Source organism: Colius striatus, unplaced genomic scaffold, assembly GCF_028858725.1.
Source record: "Colius striatus isolate bColStr4 unplaced genomic scaffold, bColStr4.1.hap1 scaffold_167, whole genome shotgun sequence".
NCBI lineage: Eukaryota > Metazoa > Chordata > Aves > Coliiformes > Coliidae > Colius > Colius striatus.
This window is the reverse complement of record NW_026908457.1, coordinates 1-10,829: the sequence shown is the minus strand read 5'-3', so window position 1 is coordinate 10,829 and position 10,829 is coordinate 1. Positions and strand designations below refer to the sequence as shown.

General features: G+C 64.8%; 1 protein-coding gene across 1 annotated transcript; it reads left to right on the top strand.

The window, feature by feature from the left end:
* Positions 1–933: 933 nt before the first annotated feature.
* Positions 934–9,849, top strand: LOC133629120 (microfibril-associated glycoprotein 4-like). The gene is made up of 5 exons (XM_062019789.1): positions 934–973; positions 4,677–4,743; positions 5,420–5,580; positions 9,082–9,178; positions 9,779–9,849. Exons 1-5 carry the CDS (start codon positions 968–970, stop codon positions 9,847–9,849), a joined length of 402 nt encoding a protein of 133 aa, XP_061875773.1. The 5' UTR covers positions 934–967.
* Positions 9,850–10,829: the final 980 nt, after the last annotated feature.

Below are 10,829 nucleotides of genomic sequence, written 5' to 3'. Positions count from 1 at the left end.
CAAATTTGGGGTATTTCCCCCCCAAAAAGGGACAGATTTGGGGGGTTTGGCCCCAAAAAAGGCCGAATTTGGGGTTTTGCCCCAAAAAAGGGGCAGATTTGGGGGGTTTCGCCCCAAAAAGGCCGAATTCGGGGTATTTCCCCCCAAAAAGGGGCAGATTTGGGGGTTTGGCCCCCAAAAAGGCCGAATTCGGGGTATTTCCCCCAAAAAAGGGGCAGATTTGGGGCTGTTTTATCCCCGATGGGGCAGATTTGGGGCTGATTCCCCTCTGTGGGGGCAATTTTGGGGTGTTTTACCCCAGATGGGGCAGATTTGGGGGTGTTTCCCCTCTTGGGGGGCAGATTTGGGGCTGTTTTACCCCCGATGGGGCAGATTTGGGGCTGTTTTACCCCTGTGGGGGCAGATTTGGGGGCGTTTCACCCCTCTGTGGGGCAGATTTGGGGCGTTTTACCCCCGATGAGGCAGATTTGGGGCGTTTTACCCCCGATGAGGCAGATTTGGGGCTGTTTCCCCCCGATGGGGCAGATTTGGGGTGTTTTACCCCCAATGGGGCAGATTTGGGGCTGTTTTACCCCCGATGAGGCAGATTTGGGGGTGTTTTACCCCCGATGAGGCAGATTTGGGGCTGTTTTACCCCGATGAGGCAGATTTGGGGCTGTTTCCCCCCGATGGGGCAGATTTGGGGTGTTTTACCCCCAATGGGGCAGATTTGGGGGTGTTTTACCCCCGATGAGGCAGATTTGGGGCTGTTTTACCCCCGATGGGGCAGATTTGGGGGTGTTTTACCCCCAGGGGGGGTCCCAGAGGGGCAATTTTGGGGTGGGGGCGGGGCTCCCCTGTTTCTGGGTCCCCCCTAAAGGCGCCTCTTGCCCCCCCCAACCCCCCCTCGAGGGGCCTCTTCACCCCCCCCAAACCCCCCCAAACCCCCCCCGGAGCCGGAGCCGCGGCCAGAGCTGCTGCGGACGCCATGGAGGTAACGCCCGGCCCGGGACCCCCAAAAACACCCCCGGGACCCCCAAAAACCGCCCACGGACCCCCTGAGCCCCCCAAAAACCCCCCAGAGCCCCCCCAAAACCCCCCACGGAGCCCCAGAAACACCCCGGGGCCCCCCAAAAACACCCCCGGGACCCCCAAAAACTGCCCCGGGACCCCCAGAAACACCCCAGGGACCCCCTGAGCCCCCCAAAAACACCCCCGGGACCCCCAAAAACACCTCCAGGACCCCCCAAAACCCCCCAGGGACGCCCTGAGCCCCCCAAAAACCCCCCACGGAGCCCCAGAAACCCCTCCGGGACCCCCAAAAACACCCCACGGAGCCCCAAAAACACCCCCGGGACCCCCAAAACACCCCCGGGACCCCCCAAAAACCCCTCACGGAGCCCCAAAAACACCCCCAGGACCCCCAAAAACACCCCACGGAGCCCCAAAAACACCCCCGGGACCCCCAAAAACTCCCCATGGACCCCCTGAGCCCCCCAAAAACACCCCACGGACCCCCAAAAACACTCCCGGGACCCCCAAAAACCGCCCCGGGACCCCCTGAGCTCCCCACAGAGCCCCTGAGCCCCCCAAAAACCCCCCAGGGACCCCCAAAAACACCCCACGGACCCCCGAGCCCCCCAAAAACCCCCCACGGAGCCCTAAAAACACCCCCGGGACCCCCAAAAACCCCCCACGGAGCCCCTGAACCCCCCTCAACAGCCCCCCGAGCCCCCCATAACCCCCCCATGGAGCCCCCTGAACCCCTTTATGGCCCCAAACCCCCCTCATATGGCCCCAAACCCCCTCATATGGCCCCAAAACCCTCTTACATGGCCCCAAACCCCCCTATATGGCCCCTTTCCTCCCCTACATGGCCCCTATCTCCTTATATGGCCCCAAAACTCCCTTTATGGCCCCAAACTCCCCTTTATGGTCCCCAAACCCCTTTATATGGCCCCAAAACTCCCCTATATGGCCCCTTTCCTCCCCTACATGGCCCCCATCCCCCCTTTATGGCCCTTAACACCCCTTTATGGCCCTGAACCCCCCCTATATGGCCCCAAACTCCCCTCTACAGCCCCTAAACCCCCTTATATGGCCCCAAAACCTCCTTATATGGCCCTAAAACCCCCCTTTATGGCCCCAAAACCCCCTTTATGGCCCCCAAACCCCCCTTTATGGCCCCAAAACCCCCTCTACAGCCCCTAAACCCCCTTATATGGCCCCCAAACCCCCCCTATATGGCCCCTATTCCCTTATATGGCCCCTTTCCTCCCCTATATGGCCCCAAAACCCCCTTATATGGCCCCAAAACCTCCTTATATGGCCCTAAAACCCCCCTATATGGCCCTTAACACCCCTTTATGTCCCTGAACCCCCCTTTATGGCCCCCAACACCCCCATACAGCCCCTAAACCCCCTTATATGGCCCCCAAACCCCCCCTATATGGTCCCTATTCCCTTATATGGCCCCTTTCCTCCCCCATATGGCCCCCAAACCCCCCTTTATGGCCCCCAAACCCCCATACAGCCCATGAACCCCCCTTTATGGCCCCAAAACCCCCTTATATGGTCCTAAACCCCCTTATATAGCCCCTATCCCCCCTTTATGGCCCTTAACACCCCTTTATGGCCCTGAACCCCCCCCTATATGGCCCCAAACTCCCCTCTACAGCCCCTAAACCCCCTTATATGGCCCCAAAAACCTCCTTATATGGCCCCAAAACCCCCCATACAGCCCCTAAACCCCCTTATATGGCCCCCAAACCCCCCCTATATGGCCCTTAACACCCCTTTATGGCCCTTAATACCCCTTTATGGCCCTGAACCCCCCCTATATGGCCCCAAACTCCCGTCTACAGCCCCTAAACCCCCTTATATGGCCCCCAAACCCCCCTTTATGGCCCCAAAAACCCCTTATATGGCCCCAAACCCCCCCTATATGGCCCCTATTCCCTTATATGGCCCCTTTCCTCCCCTATATGGCCCCAAAACTCCCTTATATGGCCCCAAAACCCCCTCATATGGCCCCAACCCCCCCATACAGCCCCTAAACCCCCCTTTATGGCCCCTACCCCACTTTATGGCCCCAAAACCCCCTTATATGGTCCTAAAACCCCCTTATATAGCCCCTATCCCCCCTTTATGGCCCTGAACCCCCCCTATATGGCCCCAAACTCCCCTCTACAGCCCCTAAACCCCCTTATATGGCCCCAAAACCTGCTTATATGGCCCCCAAACCCCCCTATATGGCCCCTATCCCCTTATATGGCCCCTTTCCTCCTCTATATGGCCCCAAACCCCCTTATATGGCCCCAACTCCCCCTATATGGACCCCAAATCCCCCTTTATGGCCCCAAAACCCCCCCATATGGCCCCCAAACCTCCCCTATATGGCCCCTATATGGCCCCTACCCCCCCATATGGCCCTAAAACCCCCCCATATGGCCCCAAAACCCCCTTATATGACCCCAACCCCCCCCATACAGCCCCTGAACCCCCCTTTATGGACCCAAAACCCCCTCATATGGCCCCAAACCCCCCCTATATGGCCCCCAAACCCCCCCTATATGGCCCCAAAACCCCCCTTTATGGCCCCAAACCCCCCCATACAGCCCCTGAACCCCCCCAAATGCCCCCCCTACCCCCCTGTGCCCCCCCAACACCCCCAAATGCCCCCCTAACCCCCCCAAATGCTTCCCTAACCCCCCCTGTACCCCCCCAACCCCCCCAAATGCCCCCCCAACCCCCCCTGTACCCCCCCAACCCCCCCAAATGCCCCCCTACCCCCCCAAATGCTCCCCTAGCCCCCCCAAATGCTCCCCTAACCCCCCCTGTACCCCCCCAACCCCCCCAAATGCCCCCTCAACCCCCCCTGTACCCCCCAACCCCCCCTGTGCCCCCCAACCCCCCCAAATGCCCCCTCTAACACCCCCAAATGCCCCCCCTACCCCCCCAAATGCCCTCCCTACCCCCCCTGTGCCCCCCTAACCCCCCCAAATGCCCCCCTAACCCCCCTGTGCCCCCCAACCCCCCCAAATGCCCTCCCTACCCCCCCTGTGCCCCCTCTAACACCCCCAAATGCCCCCCCTACCCCCCCAAATGCCCCCCCAACCCCCCTGTACCCCCTCTAACCCCCCTAAATGCCCCCCTAACCCCCCCAAATGCCCCCCCAACCCCCCTGTACCCCCTCTAACCCCCCCAAATGCCCCCCCAACCCCCCCTGTACCCCCTCTAACCCCCCTAAATGCCCCTCTAACCCCCCCAAATGCCCCCCAACACCCCCAAATGCCCCCCCAACCCCCCCTGTACCCCCCAACCCCCCCAAATGCCCCCCCAACCCCCCCTGTACCCCCTCTAACCCCCCTAAATGCCCCTCTAACCCCCCCAAATGCCCCCCAACACCCCCAAATGCCCCCCCAACCCCCCTGTACCCCCTCTAACCCCCCTAAATGCCCCCCTAACCCCCCCAAATGCCCCCCCAACCCCCCCTGTACCCCCCCAACCCCCCCAAATGCCCCCTCAACCCCCCCAAATGCCCCCCAACCCCCCCAAATGCCCCCCCAACACCCCCAAATGCCCCCCCAACCCCCCTATGCCCCCCCCTAACCCCCCCAAATGCCCCCCCAACCCCCCAAATGCCCCCCTAACCCCCCCAAATACCCCCCCAACCCCCCTGTGCCCCCTTTCCCCAGGCTGGGGCCCTGGCTGTGCTCTGGGTGCTGGTGGCCGTGGGCTGGGGGCAGCCCATCGCCCCTCAGGGTGAGTTTTGGGGGGGTCACACACACTTTGGGACCCCCCCCATGGGTGCTGGGACCCCCCCCCAGTGCCATTTGGGATGGGGGGGGCACACTTTGGGACCCCTGTGGGTGCTGAGACCCCCCCTCAGTGCCATTTGGGGGGGTCACACACCCTTGGGGACCCCCCCCTGGGTGCTGAGACCCCCCCCCAGTGCCCCCCCAGTGCCATTTGGGGTGGGGGGGACACATTTTGGGACCCCCCCTGAGTGCTGAGACCCCCCCCCCAGTGCCCCCCCAGTGCCATTTGGGGGGGTCACACACCCTTTGGGACCCCCCTGAGTGCCGAGACCCCCCCCCCAGTGCCCCCCAGTGCCATTTGGGGTGGGGGGGACACCCTTTGGGTGCTGAGACCCCCCCCAGCGCCCCCCCAGTGCCATTTGGGGGGGTCACACACCCTTGGGGACCCCCCCTGGGTGCTGAGACCCCCCCCCAGTGCCATTTGGGGGGGTCACACACCCCTGGGGACCCCTGTGGGTGCTGAGACCCCCCCCCCAGTGCCCCCCCAGTGCCATTTGGGGGGGTCACACACCCTTGGGGACCCCCCTGAGTGCTGAGACCCCCCCCAGTGCCCCCCCAGTGCCATTTGGGGGGGTCACACACCCTTGGGGACCCCCCCTCACGGCTGTGTCCCCCCCCAGTGCCCCCCCCGTGCCTCCCCCCGCTGCCCCCCCGCGACTGCCAGGACGTTCACGCCGGGGGGGGCCGCGGGGACGGCGTTTACCTCATTTACCCCGGGGGGGCCGGGGGGCGCCCCGTCCCCGTCTACTGCGACATGACCACGCTGGGGCACGTCTGGACGGTACTGACCCCCCCCCGAGACCCCCTGAGACCCCCCCCAAACACCCTGAGACCCCCCCAAACCCCCTGAGACCCCCTGAGACCCCCCCAAACCCCCTGAGACCCCCCAAACCCCCTGAGACCCCCTGAGACCCCCCCAAACCCCCTGAGACCCCCCCAAACCCCCTGAGACCCCCTGAGACCCCCCCAAACCCCCTGAGACCCCCCAAACCCCCTGAGACCCCCTGAGACCCCCCCAAACCCCCTGAGACCCCCCCAAACCCCCTAAAACCCCCTGAGATCCCCCCTGAACCCCCTGAGACCCCCCAAACCCCCTGAGACCCCCTGAGACCCCCCCAAACCCCCTGAGACCCCCCCAAACCCCCTGAGACCCCCCCAAACACCCTGAGACCCCCCTGAACCCCCTGAGAGCCCCCAAACCCCCTGAGACCCCCTCGAACCTCCTGAGACCCCCCAAACACACTGAGACCCCCCTGAACCCCCTGAGAGCCCCCAAACCCCCTGAGACCCCCTCGAACCTCCTGAGACCCCCCTGAACCCCCTGAGACCCCCCAAACCCTCTGAGACCCCCCCAAACCCCCCGAGACCCCCCCAAACACCCTGAGACCCCCTGAGACCCCCCAAACCCCCTGAGACCCCCTCGAACCTCCTGAGACCCCCCAAACACACTGAGACCCCCCAAACCCCCTGAGACCCCCCCAAACCCCCCGAGACCCCCCCAAACACCCTGAGACCCCCTGAGACCCCCCAAACCCCCTGAGACCCCCCAAACCACTTGAGACCCCCCTGAACCCCTCTGAACCCCCTGAGACCCCCTGAGACCCCCCTGAGAGCCCCCTGAACCCCCTGAGAGCCCCCAAACCCCCTGAGACCCCCCCAAACCCCCTGAGACCCCCTGAGACCCCCCTGAACCCCCTGAGACCCCCCAAACCCCCTGAGACCCCCTGAGACCCCCCCAAACACCCTGAGACCAACCAAACCCCCTGAGACCCCCTGAGACCCCCCCAAGCACCCTGAGACCCCCCTGAGACCCCCCAAACCCCCTGAGACCCCCTGATACCCCCAACCCCTGAGACCCCCCAAACACCCTGAGACCCCCCAAACCCCTGAGACCCCCTGAGACCCCCCAAACCCCCTGAGACCCCCTGAGACCCCCCAAACACCTTGAGACCCCCCCAAACCCCCTGAGACCCCCCAAACCCCTTGAGACCCCCCAAACCCCCTGAGACCCCCTGAGACCCCCCAAACCCCCTGAGACCCCCCAAACCCCCTGAGACCCCCTGAGACCCCCCTGAACCCCCTGAGACCCCCCAAACCCCCTGAGACCCCCTGAGACCCCCCCAAACCCCCTGAGATCCCCCCAAACCCCCTGAGACCCCCCCGAACCCCTTGAGACCCCCTGAGACCCCCCCAAACACCCTGAGACCCCCTGAGACCCCCTGAGACCCCCCAAACCCCCTGAGACCCCCCCAAACGCACTGAGACCCCCCAAACCCACTGAGACCCCCCCAAACCCCCTAAAACCCCCTGAGATCCCCCCTGAACCCCCTGAGACCCCCCAAACCCTCTGAGACCCCTCCAAACCCCCTGAGACCCCCCAAACCCATTGAGACCCCCCAAACCCCCTGAGACCCCCCAAACCACTTGAGACCCCCCTGAACCCCCTGAGACCCCCCCAAACACCCTGAGACCCCCCAAACCCCCTTGGACCCCTGAACCCCCTGAGACCCCCTGAGACCCCCCGAACCCCCCTGAGACCCCTTGAGCCCTCTGAGACCCCCTGAGACCCCCCAAACCCCCTGAGACCCCCTGAGACCCCCCCAAACACCCTGAGACCCCCCAAACCCCCAGGGCCCCCCCAAACTCCTCTGAACCCCCTGAGACCCCCTGAGACCCCCCTGAACTCCCTGAGACCCCCCTGAGACCCCCTGAGACCCCCCCAAACCCCCTGAGACCCCCTCGAACCTCCTGAGACCCCCCAAACACACTGAGACCCCCCCAAACACCCTGAGACCCCCCTGAACCCCCTGAGACCCCCCAAACCCCCTGAGACCCCCTGAGACCCCCCAAACCCCCTGAGACCCCCCCGAACCCCTTGAGACCCCCTGAGACCCCCCAAACCCCCCCAAACCCCCTGAGACCCCCCCGAACCCCTTGAGACCCCCTGAGACCCCCCAAACCCCCCCAAACCCCCTGAGACCCCCTGAGACCCCCCCCAAACCCCCTGAGACCCCCCCAAACACCCTGAGACCCCCCAAACCCCCTTGGACCCCTGAACCCCCTTTGACCCCTGAACCCCCTGAGACCCCCTGAAACCCCCCAAACCCCCCTGAGACCCCTTGAGACCCCTGAGACCCCCCTGAGACCCCCCTGAACCCTTGCCCCGAACCCGTTTTGCCCGTTTTTGCCCCCAGTTCCAGCCCGTTCCTGCCCCGTTTCTGCCCGTTTCTGCCCGTTTTGCCCCATTCCCAGCTGTTCCAGCCCCATTTTTGCCCGTTTTTGCCCCATTCCCAGCTGTTCCAGCCCCGTTTCTGCCCGTTTTTGCCCCATTCCCAGCTGTTCCAGCCCCGTTTTTGCCCGTTTCTGCCCGTTTTTGCCCCATTCCCAGCTGTTCCAGCCCCATTTTTGCCCGTTTGGTTTGCCCCATTCCCAGCTGTTCCAGCCCCGTTTCTGCCCGTTCTTCCCCTTTGCCCCATTCCCAGCTGTTCCAGCCCCGTTTCTGCCCGTTTTTGCCCCATTCCCAGCTGTTCCAGCCCCGTTTTTGCCCGTTTCTGCCCGTTTTTGCCCCATTCCCAGCTGTTCCAGCCCCATTTTTGCCCGTTTTTGCCCCATTCCCAGCTGTTCCAGCCCCATTTTTGCCCGTTTTTGCCCCATTCCCAGCTGTTCCAGCCCCGTTTTTGCCCGTTTCTGCCCATTTTTGCCCCATTCCCAGCTGTTCCAGCCCCGTTTTTGCCCGTTTCTGCCCGTTTTCGCCCCATTCCCAGGTGTTCCAGCCCCGTTTTTGCCCGTTTCTGCCCGTTTTCGCCCCATTCCAAGCTGTTCCAGCCCCGTTTTTGCCCGTTTCTGCCCGTTTTTGCCCCATTCCCAGCTGTTCCAGCCCCGTTTTTGCCCGTTTCTGCCCGTTTTTGCCCCATTCCCAGCTGTTCCAGCCCCGTTTTTGCCCGTTTCTGCCCATTTTTGCCCCATTCCCAGCTGTTCCAGCCCCGTTTTTGCCCGTTTCTGCCCGTTTTCGCCCCATTCCCAGGTGTTCCAGCCCCGTTTTTGCCCGTTTCTGCCCGTTTTCGCCCCATTCCAAGCTGTTCCAGCCCCGTTTTTGCCCGTTTCTGCCCGTTTTTGCCCCATTCCCAGCTGTTCCAGCCCCGTTTTTGCCCGTTTCTGCCCGTTTTTGCCCCATTCCCAGCTGTTCCAGCCCCGTTTTTGCCCGTTTCTGCCCGTTTCTGCCCATTCCCAGCTGTTCCAGCCCCGTTTTTGCCCGTTTCTGCCCGTTTCTGCCCATTCCCAGGTGTTCCAGCGTCGCTTCAATGGCTCCGTCAGCTTCTTCCGAGGTTGGAGCGATTACCGTGACGGCTTCGGCCGCGCTGACGGCGAGTACTGGCTGGGTACGGACCAGTAGGGACCAGTAGAGACCAGTATGGGCGAGTACTGGCTGGGTACGGACCAGTAGGGACCAGTAGAGACCAGTATGGGCGAGTACTGGCTGGGTACGGACCAGTAGGGACCAGTAGAGACCAGTATGGGCGAGTACTGGCTGGGTACGGACCAGTAGGGACCAGTAGAGACCAGTATGGGCGAGTACTGGCTGGGTACGGACCAGTAGGGACCAGTAGAGACCAGTATGGGCGAGTACTGGCTGGGTACGGACCAGTAGGGACCAGTATAGACCAGACTCCCCCACTGCCCCCCATTGCCCCGCTGACCCCCCATTGCCCCCCTGACCCCCCATTGCCCCCCATTGCCCCCCATTGCCCCCCTGACCCCCCATTGCCCCCCATTGCCCTCCTGACCCCTCATTGCCCCCCCTGACCCCCCACTGCACCCCCTGACCCCCCATTGCCCCCCATTGCCCCCCTGACCCCCCACTGCCCCCCACTGCCCCCCCTGACCCCCCACTGCCCCCCCTGACCCCCCACTGCCTTCCATTGCCCCCCTGACCCCCCACTGCACCCCCTGACCCCCCATTGCCCCCCATTGCCCCCCAGGGCTGCAGTGGCTGCACCTCCTGACCCCCATTGCCCCCCTGACCCCCCACTGCCCCCCATTGCCCTCCTGACCCCCCACTGCTCCCCCTGACCCCCCACTGCCCCCCATTGCCCTCCTGACCCCTCATTGCCCCTCCTGACCCCCCACTGCTCCCCCTGACCCCCCACTGCCCCCCCTGACCTCCCACTGCCCCCCATTGCCCTCCTGACCCCCCACTGCTCCCCCTGAGCCCCCATTGCCCCCCATTGCCCTCCTGACCCCTCATTGCCCCTCCTGACCCCCCACTGCTCCCCCTGACCCCCCACTGCTCCCCCTGACCCCCCACTGCCCCCCCTGACCTCCCACTGCCCCCCACTGCCCCCCCTGACCCCCCACTGCCTCCCATTGCCCCCCTGACCCCCCACTGCCCCCCACTGCACCCCCTGACCCCCCACTGCCCCCCACTGCCCCCCCTGACCCCCCACTGCCCCCCATTGCCCTCCTGACCCCTCATTGCCCCTCCTGACCCCCCACTGCTCCCCCTGACCCCCCACTGCCCCCCCTGACCTCCCACTGCCCCCCACTGCACCCCCTGACCCCCCATTGCCTCCCATTGCCCCCCTGACCTCCCACTGCCCCCCCTGACCCCCCACTGCCTCCCATTGCCCCCCTGACCTCCCACTGCCCCCCACTGCACCCCCTGACCCCCCATTGCCCCCCGTTGCCCCCAGGGCTGCAGTGGCTGCACCTCCTGACCCCCCATTGCCCCCCATTGCCCCCCTGACCCCCCACTGCCCCCCACTGCACCCCCTGACCCCCCACTGCCCCCCATTGCCCTCCTGACCCCCCACTGCCCCCCCTGACCCCCCATTGCCCCCATTGCCCTCCTGACCCCTCATTGCCCCCCCTGACCCCCCACTGCCCCCCCTGACCCCCACTGCCCCCCATTGCCCTCCTGACCCCCCACTGTCCCCCCCTGACCCCCCATTGCCCCCCGTTGCCCCCAGGGCTGCAGTGGCTGCACCTCCTGACCCCCATTGCCCCCCTGACCCCCCACTGCCCCCCCTGACA